Source organism: Bemisia tabaci, chromosome 5 (assembly GCF_918797505.1).
Source record: "Bemisia tabaci chromosome 5, PGI_BMITA_v3".
Classification (NCBI taxonomy): domain Eukaryota; kingdom Metazoa; phylum Arthropoda; class Insecta; order Hemiptera; family Aleyrodidae; genus Bemisia; species Bemisia tabaci.
Genome location: NC_092797.1, coordinates 23,179,372 through 23,196,692, shown reverse-complemented (window position 1 = coordinate 23,196,692; position 17,321 = coordinate 23,179,372). Strand labels below are relative to the sequence as shown.

Here is a 17,321-nt window from a genome sequence, read left to right as displayed (position 1 = left end):
GCTGCTGTGGTTTGACTCTTTTGACCTTCAAGCTTCGCGGTCTGATGAAAGTTTTACGTCAACGTTGAGCAGGCAAGTTTGGAGGTTAGAGTATTTTGAAGTTTAAAAGTTCGATTGAACGAGGCAGGTGTAAATTTTTTACGAACGCAGGTTTCAACCTTGGTATCATGTCGCGGCTAGTGTTGTTTAGAAATTGTGCTTTTAGACTCAACTCCAAGAGCAATAATTGTTGTAAGAATGTGATAAGGTGTCTAAGCTCTGAGAGCAACAAAACTCTAGTCAGTCACCATGGGACAAATCTGTAAGTACATTCACTTTATGAGAGGTCAATGTGGGGGTCATTCTGCATCTCATGCAATCAATTTTATTTAGAGTGTTAAAATCTCCCCAATATTGTCTTTTTCTAAGAGGGTGATTGCTCGATCTATTCATATATTTGAGCAAGTTTCCCTGCTAACACTGAGGCCTTGGCTATCTTTTAAATGTTCATCCACTATTCATTCAATGCCCCATGTGTTCGGGCATGAACTGAATATCTTGTTCCCGGGTGTCTGAAAATTTAACAGATCATTCAGTTTATTTGTCATGTCATTTTATCTGAGCTGCGCAAGTCCTGAATTGACCTGACTCACTGCACCGCATTGCCTCTCCGTTAGTACAAACGCAACAGTTTCTGTTTGGTTTTATTGGTCTCTAATGGGTAGGTCTAAATTAAAGTTGGAATCACTATGTGATGCAGAACAATAATAGGTACACCTTTATCAACTGCTAAAGTAGACAAATATTTACCAAGTCTGATTGCAATGTTTTTCATTTCTTCTCTCACATTTTAAGAAAAGACCAAGCCTTCCGAAAGTTTAGCATTAATTCTTGATGTCCATATACAGCTGAATTTAATGCAGTACAATCAGTTTGTTTTCCTACATTGTCATGACAGGAATGTTTTTAGATTGTCAAGATAGGCATATGATTTCCTACATTTATCACTGATATCAAAGTCATGAGAGTATATGTGTGGTTTTTTAAAGCGGGATGACGCTGCCTCCCAATTTTCTGTTTGCTGAAACATAAAGCGGGCAAATAAGCCAATTGTCTGTACTTCTAAAGAGGTTGTAAAATATTGTTTGCAGTTTTTGGCAACAATCTGAAGCCTTAAATTATGCCGTTAGGTCAGGTGACTAGTCCTGAGTTCTTGGTATGACCCAACTATGGTTGACCTCCTATGGTGTAGTGGTTATAGCGCTAGCTCTATCATCGGAAGGTCCCAGGTTCAATTCCCGGCCAGGCGACCCAAGTTTGATGGTCTCAAACTATGGTTGCCTGGGACTGGTTGTAGGGACGGGACTAAAGCGCAAGGATTAGCCCTCGTGGGCTATTTGAAGTAGTATAAAAAAAAAAAAAAACTGGCAAGCTATTTATTGCGGCATATAGTTTAAAATCTTGACAGATTTTGACTTCTTAGCCATCGAAAAGTCTAAAGCCCTTGCATATGAGCCTGAAAAATCTCTCCTAACTATAATGTTTCTAAAAGTCAGAGAATTGAAAGCAGGATTCTCCTCGCAAGTACTCCCTTAATCTTTGTGTGAATGCAACAGTTTTTCTTTTCAAAGAAAAACCCTGGGATTTGTTTCTCTAATTATTGCAATTTTTTTTTCGCTGAGAATGATCCCTCAGGCTCCTGCGCTAGGGCTAGTTCTTCTTTTGGCCAAAAAATCAAAATCTGCCCAGATTTTTTACTTAATAGGCGTGATGTATTGCTTGCCAGTTTGACGATGTCAAGAACCTGGGGCGTTTTACCTCAAATACCTCATGAGCAATTCCCAAGTAGGAAGAGGAGTGTTGTTGAAGTGGGTTGTGTTGTTACTTACTACAGCAAATTATAAGGTAGCTTGATCAAATGTTCAGTGATAATTTATTTTCTCATTTATTTTTCTTTTACAGCTCCAGGGCGGACAATTTCTTTAAAGCAAAAACGCAGTCTAGTCATAGAAATGTTTTTCGCAACTATTCAAGTGATGCTGATTTCCCTGATCACAACAAAGTACTCTTACCAGCCCTATCTCCTACCATGGAAATGGGAACAATTGTATCATGGGCTAAAAAAGAAGGTAAAAATTAGTGACTTTTATTTATCCTATTTCTATCACCTACGTAGTATGTATAATTCCTTACCCTCTAAAGTATAAAATTTGTGAAGGATAGATCTTAAAGATTTAAGAAAGACGAATCCATACATGTCAGTCTCAGATTATCTTTCTGAAATCTGCCCGCTAGAAGGGTACGGCTGCATGATGTAATATGGCTTTGCAAAAAATTTTGGATGAGAGATTTCTCAAACAAGTGTCAATTGACTTCTAGGAAGGCATGCACAAGTGGCGTTTGGGTGTCACAGAGTGTCAAAGTGTGTTGCACACTTAGAAAATCTTATTGTCAAAGTCTGTTCAGGAACATTATCGCTGTGGAAACGGTACTGTCAATACTTCATGTTCTGAAAAGTTGTGGCTAAAAGGCAGAGTCAGTAATAGGCTCAGGGTCTCGTCTAAGAGATCTCAGAAATATTAGCCCATCTATTCAACCTAAAGTTGCCAAAGCCAATCATTCCTTAACATCAGACTGAGCCGCTTGCCTGACTCTGCCACTTTCCATGGCATGGGCTATAGCTGACATTTGCAGGAAATTTGACTTCTTCTCAGCAACAGTAATGTGCTCTATGCCATGAAAGAGACTAGCGTAATTTTCCCTTTGAAAACAAAGTTTCCTAAGCAAGCATTGCATGTAATAACAACTTGAAAATCTATAAATCATGTACTTACTCTTCACTCAGAATGTCAGAGAACGGCATGTTTGCCATTCCGTCACCAAATTTTTCCAATTGCAATTCGATGGTGTCGCATCTTAGGGGACGAATTTCTTATTTGGAAAGATTCGCAGCTGAAGGTTTGGTCCGAGCTGTGGGAGGAACTAATAGATCTTTTGCCTCTCTGCTGGTCATTCTTTATATTTTCTTTTCTTTCTCGCAATTATTTTGATTTTCATTCTGTTTTTCCGCAGGAGACAAATTGAATGAAGGAGATTTATTAGCTGAAATCGAAACTGACAAAGCAACTATGGGTTTCGAGACCCCTGAAGAAGGTTATCTTGCCAAAATTCTGGTGCCTGCAGGAGTCCGAGATGTGCCCATAGGGAAAGTAAGTTCTAAAGTCTGAGTTTCTCATGATTGATCTTCTTACTCTCATTTCATGACATTCATTTATTTTTTTTACATTAGCTCTTGAATCAACTTAGATTCTCTTTTTTAGCCACATTTTACTTGTTTCTAATAGCAGTGAAGAGCTTTTAGTCTCACAAAGTTTACCCTAAACAGGCCACTTTGAACATATGAAAAACTGGTTTATTTTGGTATTCTTTTATTAGTAAGAGATTCCTCTTGCAACCATAGATAAGTAATAGAAGTTGTGAAAAAAGTTTCCTTTAGGTTCATGAGAAAAAAAAGAAAATGGCAATCCTACCACCATGACAAAAGATTCCAGGATTTTGTATTGCTTCTATGTGATGAGGGGATATTTGAGCTCAAAAAGTTAAAATTAAGACTCTGGAATGATTCAAAATGATACTCCGATTTCTATCAGTAGGTTATGAACTGCAGTATTAATCTACAGTATGCATAGAGGTGCAGATATTTCTCGATCATGCAAAAAGCATGTCAAGCGCCAAAATAGGAAGACAACAAAAAATGGTTTTTGCAACCGGGAATGCCGCAAGGAGATATCTTGACTTTGTAAAGCTGGCTCCTGCCTGCTTAAAAATGGTGTTTTATATGCAAAACCACTGCTGCTCATGAAAATTGATATAAGATGGTACTACCTAAAACTGCACCCACAGTGTGCTCAAGTATCTAAAACACTGAGGCTTTTTCCAATGCTTTCAAATAAATATTGTGAGCTTTTTCTATCAAATCGAGTTAATTTCATTCCGTCATCACTCTATGTTTAGCTTGTTTGCATCATTGTTGATGATGAAAGTAAAGTCGCTGCATTCAAAGATTACAAAGACGATGGCTCCGCCGCACCTGCTGCTGCTGCAGCACCTGCCCCGACACCAGCGCCTGCTGCTCCGAAGCCTGCCGCTGCTGCACCACCTCCACCTTCACCAGCTCCTCAACCAGTTTTCACTCCGTCATCTGTACAGTCAGCAAGTCATGGCTCAAGGATTTTTGCAAGTCCTCTGGCCAAGAAACTTGCCGCTGAAAAAGGCCTTGATCTTGCGGTAAGTTCCCATTATCATCCCCTCATAATTAGCTGATTAATCAAGGCACACTCAACTACAGGTATGGACAAATGGATTTTTAGAAAATTATAGAAAAATGTGCAGATTTGACAGCGTCTAATGGTACAACTGCGTCGCCATTTTAAAAACTTGTTTACTTTCTGTTCTGATAGTGGGTCTCATCAATTTCGTGTTATTTTCTCAAGTTCTTACTTGAGTTTTTCGTTATTTTGAGTTTTATCAATTTTTCAAATTCATCTGATAGCTTATTGGAGCTACCGGATCTGCCAGAACCTCATTTTGAACTGCGCGGCAAAGACGGTACGACTTGCGACGTCACTCGATGACCTATATTCTCAGGGCTGCCACTTCGCGCCCCGTTTGTCCATACCTGTAGTAGAGTGTACCTTGCTGATTAATAGAGAATCGAAAATTTGGGGGTTACTTTTTCTTATCAGAGAAAGTGATAGGAATCGTTGGAAAATCTTGAATCAAACTGAATCTGTCAAAAAGTTCCCGTTGTTCCTTTTCAGAAGACCAAATCATGAAATTTGTTACCAGCACCAAGAGTTTAGACTTGTATTTTAAACTAATGAACCCTTATAAGTGTTATAAAATAAATAGTATATAGAAGAGCTAATTTTGGTATGTATATTCCATGCTGCCAATCCAGCGCAATAGAGCGCTCTGCAACTCCCAATCGCCATTGGAAGCAATCCTCTCATGGATTATGAGGTTTTGGTAAAATGTGCTTTATCTCCGCTCTGTATTACAGGAAAAGGTTTTGAAAACGTTCAAATGCTTTGTCCTCTTATTTACAGTCGATTGGTCAAGGATCTGGTTTATTTGGCTCCATCACATCGAAAGACCTCGCAAAAGCCAGTGTTGCCTCGGCTCAAACAACCATTGCTGCCCCAGCCAGAGTAGCTCCTGCAGGATCCTTCTCAGATTTGCCCACAACAGGAGTAAGAAATGTCATTGCAAAGCGGCTTCTGGAATCTAAACAGGTAAATACATTAGCAAGAATTTTCCATAACCTGTCTTTTTTTTTCTTTCTTTTTTAAATGAGCAAGGCAGTTAGTGGCTCAGAAAGTCTCCAAAACTGGATGTCAAGTAATTTTTGAAGATTGATACAATAAGGGTATGTATGAAAATACACATTATGCAAATTGTGCAATTTGAAGTGTATTCTAGACTTTTCTGATATTTTTGCTCAGCCCAGTTTTATTTATTATTCTATTTTCTGTGCAAATTCTATTCAGAGGGGGTTAAGTCCTCCTCATCATAAGTATTCAACTTTTTCTTACAATCTAGTTATTTACAGATGGAGTTTCTAGGGTTTTTCTTCAATTCATCATCGTCTTAATGAAGCTGTTTCATTTTTTCAGACCATTCCGCACTACTATTTGACTGTAGACATTTCTATCGATGAAATCATGAAACTGCGTAAACAGATGAATGCTGCTTTAGAGAAGGAAGGTGCAAAATTGACTGTCAATGATTTTATCATCAAAGCGACAGCCTTAGCTTGTAAAAAAGTTCCTGAAGCTAATTCTGCATGGATGGATACATTCATTAGAGAGTAAGTATTTTTAAATTTCACTTAAATTTAAAAGGTAAGCCCAGAAAGGAAAGAATCGATTAAACGCACCAATGTGAAATTGTAAAAGGACTACCTGTGCATGGAATACAGTAAGACCTCGAATTATCGGATTGCGATTTAACTGATCGATCCTCTAGTCCCTTCAGCGGGACCGACTAGTGCGATTTAGCAGATTCCGCCATTTAATGGATTCGGCCTCTGGTCCCGTGAAATTCGATAAATCGAGGTCTCATTGTACAAAGAAATTCAGTGCTGGCTAAATTTCAATATCTTTGACATGATATGATGTTCCTTACGGCCTTTTGAGCATGATAAGCTTGTAAGGTCAAATTTACATTGTGCCAATCTTGAGAAAAGCGATACGCAAAAGTGAAATTTTTCGCACTTTTACTTGCAATAACTCCAGGAAAAGTTGCAAAATCTGATCGGTGATCAAGGAAGTTTTTTGTTACTTTGCAAGCCGAGAACATAACACCAACTGAAATAATCAGATTCCTCTGAACAATAAGAGCACCCAGTGCAGCCACCCACACTCGCATAGCAACTTTTCCGCTTTTCCAATGCGTGAAATTTAAGAACAAAAAGATGTGACTGCCACAACTATTTTTTCTAATTCAGGAAGATTTAAATTCTGGTATAATGTTGAAAATGATTGTTGTATGGTATGGCCATTATCAGAGAATGGCAGAAGACAAGTTGTGGAAAGAAGTCCTATATTGGGTTCCTCACAGGAGAAGGACAAAGGGTGCCCAATAAGAGAGAAGAGACTGATTCAGTAATGCTAGAGTGCTCAATTCCTAGCCCAATCAGTGGCTCAATAGAGAACAGTAGCTGTTTGGGGTTTTGTAGTGTCAAGAAGTGCTATGAAGCAACATGCACACATTACATGTTGTTAAAAATCCGTCAGCTCAAATGAAGGATGGAAAATTCCTGCAACATGAATCAAGTTCTTCATCTGTCACACAAAATAAAACATTTTTCCAGTGAGTCCCGGCAGTAGCTCCTTGCATCCTTACTCAGAAATCGTGCATGTTTTTCTTACTTTTCTGTTTCCTAGAACTTTTTTTGAATCAAAGTTTGCTAAAAGTTATCCATTATCTATTGCTTTGAGCCGTTGTGGTGTTGTGTTGATCTAAATAGTCAACAGAACTTGACAAGTTCCTACCTTTTTTCCTTCCTGTTACTGATTTCTCTGTTTGTGTTATTTTTGCCCAGGTTTCACACTGTTGATGTAAGTGTTGCTGTGAGTACGAAGACCGGTTTAATCACACCCATAGTTTTTGAAGCAGAGAAGAAAGGTCTCCTTGAGATTAGCCAAGAAGTTAAAGCATTAGCCAATAAAGCAAGAGAGGGCAAATTGCAGCCCCACGAATATCAGGTAAGACTTGACAATTGTATTTTTTATCCAGGTAAAACTCCTAGACTTGCCTTTTCTATAGAGGATTTAGAAGTATTGGTGAAAACAATTAGTGCCTAAAATTAATGGGTTAAGTTTCCAAAGCTTGACTTTAAACATTTTTGAAATGAAGGGTCAGAAGCTGATTCCCACCTTCATCAAAAAAATTAGTACGACAGATTTGTTTCGCAAAATGTGAGAGTGCCATTCCAAGTTTGAAATTTGATTTCCGTCTCTTTGAGTCTACCAGAAATTAAGATAGGTACTGGTTGAGTGGTGCGCATTCTTGACTTACAAGTTCACGAAAAAACCAAACCAATCACAAAACTTGCACTCTTTTTGAACTCTTTTCGGTGCACGGTCTCTGCAAGCAAGGGAAGGAAGCACTGCTTTCCTTGTATCTGAACTGGCAAAGTGAATGAAAGATAAATATTTCCTACAGCTAATTTTGAAGTTATCAAAATTTTTGTCCATTCACTTAAAATTCCTCTCAGAAAACACATTATGGTAAAATGAAACTCCGAGTCTTTCTTTTCTGTCTGAATGTCCAAAGTTCTCTGTGTTGAAAGCTTCCAGGTAATTTTTTAACTCTTGCCAAATTTGTTTTCAAATTACAAAAATATCACAGAACTCCTTTATCCTTGATACTCTTGGTTCATTTGTTGCCTTATCAGCAAAGGGGAGGCATTCTGGATAAGTAAGATTGTACAATTTGCACTGGCAGAAGTTCCCCAAAACTCTGAACTTGACTGCTGACCCTATATTTTAGGTTACGTCATGCCACCGTTTTAATTAATTTATTTTACTTTTTTTCTGCAGGGAGGAACCATCTCTATATCAAATCTAGGAATGTTTGGAATTAGAACCTGTAGTTCTATTATCAATCCCCCGCAATCCTGTATTTTGGCTGTAGGTGCTCCCCAAACACGTCTTGTTCCTGATAGCAACTCGCCAACAGGGTAAAACTCTCAATGCCTCTTTTTTTGTTTTCTTCTTCTTGTAGGTTACGGCATCTTCTTCTTCTTGTTAATGGTACTACACCCCTTCATCGGCTTTGGCCTTAAAACAACTCCTTACCACTCCATCCGTCCAATTGTAATCCTCCGTCTCTATTTATACACAAGCATTGTCCTCAAGACTTTTCTTGAGTCTACCTCAATATGTCATCTTTATAAGGTGAGTGGGTACTCTCGGGTGGGTTTGGGATAGAGCTGAGGAACAACGTCAGTCATTTCCAGGAACAAGATATTTATATTGGTAGAGATGACAGAGAAACAACTTTCGCTTCCCAAGTGGTGACAGTGAGAACTGATTCTAAACTAAACTTCAACGAAATGTTAACAAAAACTTCCTGTAAATTTCATCAAAAACTTTGACTAAATTTCATCTAAACTTCATCTACTCTCGCGGAGGACCATGGTCCTTTTGCATTAAGGTCCCTGGACGGGCCCTGGCACGTCCAATGATCAACCATTTTATAGTATCGGACAAGGCGCTCCATGGCCAAGACTGAATATCGGGCCTAAAAATTCGACCCCAGGAAAGTTCCCCTCATGCCGCCACCCGTAACAAATCAAGCATGAAAGTGCTGAGCAGTAAGGCCGCCAATCCTATGCGCGGGTAGTCGAGATGGAAATGGGACCATTCACGTTCTCCATTTTCCATTATTGATCCTTTCAGCCCATAGATCCTTTTAATGATTTTCAGTTAAAATATCAGGTGTATGTTTTTTTGTCTTTCTTTGTTAGGGTTCTATGTACATCTATTGAAGGTAGATAGATTTTTTAGCACAGTAAAATGTTTCTCTGACCTTGAGTGTCCATCAAAAAGCACATGGTTTTATGGTACATCTGTGGAAGAATCTTGTTTTGCTGTTGATTTTCAATGTCTGGTAGCAATATCTAGTAGCCATAGTACAAATTGAATTAATTTTCTATCTTGGAATTCTTCCGAAAATCATTCTTTGCAGCATAGTAGAAAGCTATAAAATGAATTCTTGAGCAAAATGTTTAAGTTCTAAGTTATGTTAAAGAAGTGTAACTTGTAAAGAAAATGAAGCCATTCATAACTCAATAAATCCTACCTTATATTTTTTAATAGTAGGAATAGTAATTATAGGATGTAATGTCTGACTTAAGAGGAGACTTTGAAGGATCATATTTGGATACAATAAATTTTACGGCATTGCTTTAATTTTTGTGTTTATTGTTTTCATTACAGCTCTCGACCGTCCGATTTTCTGCAAGTAACTCTTAGTTGTGATCATAGGACAGTTGATGGTGCTGTTGGTGCCCAGTGGCTAATAGCTTTCAGGCAGCTAATCGAAAAACCAACAAATATGCTCCTTTAAGGCTTGTGCAAACTCAATTTTTTTTTTTAGAAAATTCAGGAAAATTTTCTACCTGTAAGTATGTGCATATACTTAATGCAATTTAAGTCTTGTTAAGTGTCAGAATGTAAGATTGTTAACTGTTACTTTTTTTATAATTGAAAGATGCTGTGCAATGATGCCTTAACATGTCTGCGCTGGCAGTATTGCTACCATTGGCAGTTGGGTGTTGTAGGGCGCACAGAAGCGTTATAAGAGAAGCATGTTAGTAGAAGCAGCAAGATGTATTCATTCACTTTCTTATATAGGAGGGGCTACTGTTGAAAACAACATGATACAAGATGCTCTCAGAAAACATTCTAAAAATTATACTAATCTGACTGGAATCAGCCTATTGCAAAATCCCCTTTGGCTTTTTACTTTTTAAATCAGAAAACTAAACAACATTAAAACCTAAAACTTTGGGAATATATTCTTCACCATCCAGGGTTTTGCTTAAAGTGTAAAAGTGTCAAGTAAGTAAGCCGAGAGTAAATTTCCTTGAGGGCTGTATATTGTTTACCAAGTAAAGCAGCGCTTTACCTAAAAATAAAAAAAATGGCTGGGAAAGGTCAAAATAATTGGTTAAGTAAGTAGTTTAGTTCTTTGTTAAAAAAGTCAAACGTAAGAGAAAATTAGACAATGTCAAATGCCATTGGGCTCATTCCAATTAAAGCCATTGGATTAATTTTACCAAGTGATTCATCATCACTTCATCAGTTATCATTCTGCAGATCAGTTATTACTAGTTTGGAGGAAGGGAATGATATTTTACATCCCTTCAAAACTAACCTCTTGCTGTCAAAATCACTGTAATAATACTAAAAAAAAAGAGAATCTATAAATTCTATGACAGACGAATCACTGAAGTCCTTTCCTGGTCACTATCTTTGAATTCTGTATTCTTCTTCATGTTTATTCAATATTGTATTATTATGGCTCAGTTTTTGTCACTTTATTTCCATAAAGATCCTAAAGTCAGTGGAACCAGTCAGATGCAGTTTATTTGAAAAAAAATCCAAGATTAAAAATTAAAGACACATATTTAGCCGGGTAACAAGATGTAAACGAGACTTTCAAACAAGACCCCCACTAAACTGCTCAATTTTGTGTAATCTCTTCAGAATTTTCCATAAAAAATTATTTGCAAATAGGAAATCTACTCAAAGCAAGATATCAGTGTTTAAAATTACCGGCATAATCTATTTAAAATGGTAAACCGCTCATATTTTCACTTGCCCCCCTTTTGATCAATGCACCAAGCTGGTAATCATTGAAGAGTTGATGTTTCAGGGTTTCCTGCAGTCTGGAAAACCTGGAAAGTTTGAGAATATACAGCAACCTGCAAAAATCCTGGAAAGTCCGGAAATTCAAAAGAAAATCTAGAGAATTCTGCAACAAACTTGTCGGTTCGGCAACTGATGCTGGTGGCATTTAAGAAAGTCTAAACAACTTCCAAATGCCTTTTTCCTCACAATCAGTTTGAATCACTAGAAGTTGAAATTATGTTCAAGATTTAGCAAAAGTCAGCGTAATTAAAAGAAAGGGAAAAAAATCTATGTTGAAGTTTTGTTTGAAGTCAGGGAACAGGGAAATATTTTACGATTGGAAATTTACAAAAGAAATTTACAGCACGCTGCATTGTTTCATACTTCTTCCACTAGTTCATCATGTTATGTTTTGATTTTTTACAGGCCACAACATGCGTCGCCTGAGGGAGAAAACGAGACTAAGGCTTCAGCTCACTGAAACTTTCACACTTGGTTACAACTCATTCAGTAATTTAAATGCAAGTCAAAGCGCACTCTCATTGTTGATCAGTCAAACTGCTTTGCTCCGACATGTAAATCTAGATTTTGTTTCAAAATATAAGCAGCAAGGCATTTAGTGATTAGGTCTCAATGTACCTGGCTTTAGTAAATATCTATTTGATTGGTCCTATGACCAAGTTCTGTGTACATCTCACTGAGGATTGTGTAATTCTTCCAAAACAACAAGGATCCCCAAAATTCCACAGAAAGTAGGATTTTCAATAAAATTTTGAAGTCAGTTGCACTTAAAAATATTAAAACCGCACTGAGGATGCTGGAGTTGCGAGCCGGAAAAACGCGTTCACATTTTAATATTTTTACATGCAAATGAGTTTAAAATTTTATTGATCATTTATTTTGTGCAGGTCTCCGAACGAATCTTGAAGTAGGATTTTGATGACTGTAATGTCGGGGTAAAAGACAGAACGCACTCAAATGGAATTATCCTTCCGATCAGCAACAAAAATACACGCACGAAAAAAATACCTCTTTGGCATTTTAACTACTTAAATGAAATTGCTTATAGACTTGTTTTGCTATTATGTATGTCTCTCATACATAAAGATATTTGCTTCTAAACACTTTTCCTTTGTTTTCCTTCTCCTCTTGTTCTACTTCAACAAGTATTTTAACAATGTGTTGAAAATAAGAAAAAATTAGAGTTTTGTCAGATTTTCTCAATCAGTCGTCATCATCTTCTTTATTAAAATTATAGACCATTACAGAAAAATTATAATTGAAACAGAATTTGACTTACTGACCAACCTGATCAAAAATATTTTTTAAAACAATAATAAATATTCATTTTATATTAAAAATGATGGCATAGGCTCTAAGTTGTAGTTCCACTGAAGCCCTCAATGTGTGGAAATACGCATGGACCCCTTCAAATGTTAATGGTTAATTGAATGGGTGAGAGCCAAAAGGACGTAAAAGTGCACCAGGCGAAGTGAGATCTAAAGCCCATTGTTAACAGTGTTTTCTCTTCAGAATTGTATGCCTATGAGTGTAGTGTTTTTTTTTTTTTTTGTTTCTATGCTCCTCTCTTTTTTTTCTCTTGTCTGGAATTCATTTTTCTTTTTTTTTCTTCCTGATTTCAGTCAATACAATTTTTTGTATCAAATTATGTGCGAACTGGAGTACCAATATTTTATTACCAAATGGTTTTAGTCTTGGTATAGACAATAATTTCAAAATCTGCAATGTTGATCAAGTGAGAATGTTTCTCCCTAAATATCCCGGTGTCCTATATTTTCTGTTTAATTGTTGCTAGGTTAATATAGAATCTACCATTGTAAGTGGTTAAAGTTGTTTTTAGTGGTCATGAAGATGAGGAAGAAGCAGAATTGTCTTCTCTGAGTACGTAAATTATACCTCTGAAAATTGCTTTTACATAATTTTTGTACCAAGATTTCTGATACAAATTCAATATTTGAATCGCACAAAGGATTATTGAGTATTCCTTTTTTTAGGACAGAGAGTTGTGTCGTCCGTTTTCTCATTTTTTTTCTCAGTATCTACTTAGAATCTCTTTTGGCACCACTTTGTTCAATATTTGCTGTACCTGTCAAATATGTTCATCAAGCATGACCATTCTTCGCTATGCCAAAAATGAAAACGCTGAGTATCATTCACCTGAGACTTGGTACCACTTATAACCCATTTTCTATAATTTTTCAGAAGATGGTGCTGTTTATCAATGTAACAGGGTGGTGAAATAGTGCTGGGTCCACATTATGCAGTTACATACAGTTGTTGTTACATACAGTTCAAGCCGAATTTTTAATGTTTTTTTTCTTGTTTATCAATAAATTAATGAGTACTTAACACCTCTGAGCCTCGCACGAAAAATATAGTGCAGTTTTCAGGGATTTTACCATTTGCATAATTTTTTTCTGTCAAAATGTGTAAATGTCATAACCAATCTGTTGTAATTAAACCAAAAAAAATTCTATGTATTAATGTAGTGCTCTTGTGCATAATTTAGTCACCCAACAACATTGAGTAATATATTTTTGTGTATTTTCAAACAGATGAACAAGAAGGACATTCATGCCCTGTGGGTAGTTGTGGAAACATCACAAAAATGAATTTGCTCCAAGCTAGATAATTTTTTTCTTTCCTCTCTTCTTTCATCTTCATGGACATTTTTGAAAGCATAACAATCGTTATATCTTCGTTATGATCTTTAAAGAAGCTAGTGCTGTAAGTTGCCGAAATTATAGATTTAAGGATGTAATTGTCACAGTTGATTGAAATGATGAGGTTTCATTCGAATTGTTTGTTATTTAGTGTATAAAAATCTTAAAGCAGTCTATGTTTCGTTATTTGCTCACACAAAGGATTCCCTTAGTTTCAAATCAATTTTGACTTTGAACCCTCGGACTTTGCTGTTTTTGCTGTCTAATATGGGATCTGTTAAACAGAATCAGTCGGCTCCAGTAAATTTGTTTGTCAAGCTGTATGCTATCCTTGAATTACTCAACATTCCGTTAAAAATGCCTTTATTCTATTTAAGGCTTGCAGGTTGCTTTCATCATAATGATCTTGGCTTTTTAGTGTCGGTAACGAAACCTAACTGATGTATCCCAGTTATTGGTAAACAAAATTTGTTCACAATCAGTCATTGGATTTATTAACGTAATCATTTTGAATCATTTTTTTCTTCATCCTCGGGTTTTGAAATGATTTAAAATCCATTTATGTTTGGTTTTAATCCTGTGTTTATTTCTTTTTCGTTTTTCTTACTTTTTTAAATGTTATTGTAACAAATTCTGTCTACCCATCAGTTTGTAAATCTTGTACCATCAAAAATGCCATAAACATTTAATTTATTTTGTTTTATATATCGGTGATTTTTCATTCGATCGTCCCACCTCAAACTTAAAAGCCTGCTGTCCTGAAGTTACTTAAAAATGAAGGAAAGTTATAAGGAAGTTACTGTGGATGTTGCAATTAAATCTCTCACGAGATTTTCATGTAAGGAAGGCAGGACACATGATAAAGAAAAGAAAGTGTTCAATCCTACCAATTGAAAAGGAATGAAAATTAATTATTTTAAAAGTAAACATACGTAGACCTTGAAAATTAGTATCTTTTATGTAGGGTTCTTAGTGATCAGGAAGGCCAAAAGAATGTAGGCGTGAATAGTGGAAAAACATTTAATTAGTCAAAGTAAGTGAAACGAAGGTACCCCCTTCCTTGTATTCTAAAACTAATTATGCACAAAAATCACAGACACAGAAAACATCTCAGCCTAGAGCATGTTGATGGCTGACAGTCGGAAAATGCGTTGCTCTGATTGCGACTGTGCGAATCTTCACTCATGCTTTATTTATTTTAAAGGGAACTGACCAACAGAATTGCTTGAAAATTTCTTTGAATTTTTTTCCATCTTTTCCAAAATATTCACAATTAGTTTCAAGGAGATATTTTGATTGGCATCCTTTTAAAAAAATAAAACAATATGGGACATTTCTATCTATTAACAAGGCTGTTCGATCGGTTAGGCGTATGGTATCCCTCAATCTTGGAATTTGAGAAATGTTAGCTACTCTAGGCGTAGGCATGCTATGGAGAATTAATTATCTTATATAGGACTTAATTATCTTCCAAAAAATCCTATCTTGTACCTGAATCGGATAAACCTTTTGATTTGCCTCAGCTGAAGGCTCCTAGCTTTCTCCCGTGTGCGATATCTTCGCAACGGCGCCGGCGTGCCGCGGCGCTTTGTGCTACTATTCCGCCCTGGATGTGTTGCACAGTATCATACGAGATTGAAGGCACCCCAACGTATCATGATTGATGGCATCTTTCAAAATCTTGAAGTTCCCTCGCAAATTAAATCGAGCAACGACGACAAAAAGAGAGTGGTAGTCGAAAAACGTACTAAGTCCTAGTGTCTGTATTCAGTTACGTTGAGCATGATTTTTTTTAACTTCATTAGAGGAAAAAGTGACTTGGTCCGAACAGAAATATGCTCCAATTTACCGCAGAGAAGATTTTCTTTCGAAACAATTTAAGGAAATTATGATGTTTAAAGAAGAAAAGATACTCACAAATGAAGAAAAATCACTTACATATCAAGCAGAAACCCACTTTCACTCAGCGATTTTATTCTTGGTTCAAAATAAAATCTTCGTGGCGGCATACTCAAGAATGTTTTTTGCTTAAAATCAAGTCACTTTTTTCTCTAATGAAATTCAAAAATTATGCTGAAAGTTATTACATACGGATGGTCGGACTTGGTGAGTTTTTTGGACAACCGCTCTCTTTCTGTGCCGTAGTATCTTGATTTATTTTGCGAGGAAAGCTCTGTATCTTAAAGTATGGCTGTCATTTAATATGTCGGAGCGTCATCAATTTTGTATGATATGTGCAACACTTCTGTCGTGAAATAGTTGCTTGAAGCGCCGCGGCGGGTGTGGGCGGCCAGCACGACACGCGCATTGGCAGGCATTGCGCAATGCGTGAAGTATCCCTGTTAGGTTTGTAGGCGCCAATGCGCGCATTGCGCAATGCGTGAAGTATCCCCGTTAGGTTTGTAGGCGCCAATGCGCGTGTCGCGCTGGCAGGACGCCGCTCCGCTTGGTTTCGCTCTAATATTTAAACTCGCGGAGTCAGCGTTTTTCAGCTCATGATTTTGAAATGTTTGCACTCTCTGCCGGATTATTCTCATGAAATTGATGAAAAAAAATACGCATTAGAGGAAACTATAGTGTGTGTTTTGTAAATATTAAGGTGACTCCGTGTCAAATTCAATGATGTCTAAAGCACTTTAATTGCTTTTTTTTACATTTTGTGCTTTCACTGTGCTGCAGCGTGGTGCACGCGCAACCAAACTCTCAAAATTGAACGTATTTGATTCTAATAGATCGATGTACAAATTGGTTAAAACCAAAAGTTGCGTGCCTCTTGGTTTTTTCCCCACTTTTATTCATTTTTGTTTCATTTCTTTCAACACAACTACGGTTCATTCAGATTAATATCGATGCCATCGCTTGGGAAAGGTTTTACAAATAGTTCACCGAGAAAAATAATATGCTGTTTAAGCATCTAGGATGTCAAAAATGTGTCTGGTGATCCCAAGATGCTGCCTTTACTGCCCCCGCAGTTAATTTTCCATCATGTGAATGCAAATTCAACTGTGGGGGCAGTAAAGGCAGCATCTTGGGATCACCAGACACATTTTTGACATCCTAGATGCTAAAACAGCATATTATTTTTTTCGGTGTTGTCACGTTTTTAAAAATGTAAATATTTTGAAAATGAAGTAAAATTTCCATTTAAAAAAAAGGTACATATAAGGTATATTATAAATTGAAAATTACCGTGTTCGTATCTACCTCGGATGCAGGCATGAAGGAATGAAATGATGAAGGAATAGTGGCTCCCACTATTCCTTCTTCTTTAAAGGTATTCACTCCTCCTGCGCTATTCAGGGCATCCGAGGTAGATACGAACACGGTAATTTTCAATTTATAATATACCTTATATGTACCTTTTTTTTAAATGGAAATTTTACTTCATTTTCAAAATATTTACATTTTTAAAAACGTGACAACACCGAAAAAAATAATATGCTGTTTTAGCATCTAGGATGTCAAAAATGTAGTTAAGTGTAGTTATTCATTCGAAAAAGATACATTTTTATGATCCATAAGCTTTGATTCAACAGGGCTGTAAGCTTTCCTCACATTGGTGATCTCTGACGGAATTGCAGCTCAAAAAGTTTGTCTGCTATTTCAGCACAGGGTTCAGTTTGTCCTTTACTGTTGGACCACAACTAAGAGTGAATCGTTTATCCTTGAACCGCCACTCCATTCAAATTAAGTTTTTTGTTTTGATTTCATATTTAACAGCAGGCTGCGCTCTTGG

The 17,321-nt window shown here is 36.8% G+C and overlaps 1 protein-coding gene across 1 annotated transcript; it reads left to right on the top strand.

Moving 5' to 3' along the window:
* The first annotated feature begins 64 nt into the window (after window positions 1-64).
* Window positions 65-14,290, top strand: muc (dihydrolipoamide S-acetyltransferase muc). The gene is made up of 10 exons (XM_019050995.2): window positions 65-301; window positions 1,942-2,108; window positions 3,052-3,188; window positions 3,994-4,266; window positions 5,088-5,273; window positions 5,655-5,848; window positions 7,085-7,247; window positions 8,085-8,224; window positions 9,486-9,669; window positions 11,328-14,290. Exons 1-9 carry the CDS (start codon window positions 168-170, stop codon window positions 9,613-9,615), a joined length of 1,524 nt encoding a protein of 507 aa, XP_018906540.1. The 5' UTR covers window positions 65-167; the 3' UTR covers window positions 9,616-9,669; window positions 11,328-14,290.
* The last annotated feature ends 3,031 nt before the right edge of the window (window positions 14,291-17,321 follow it).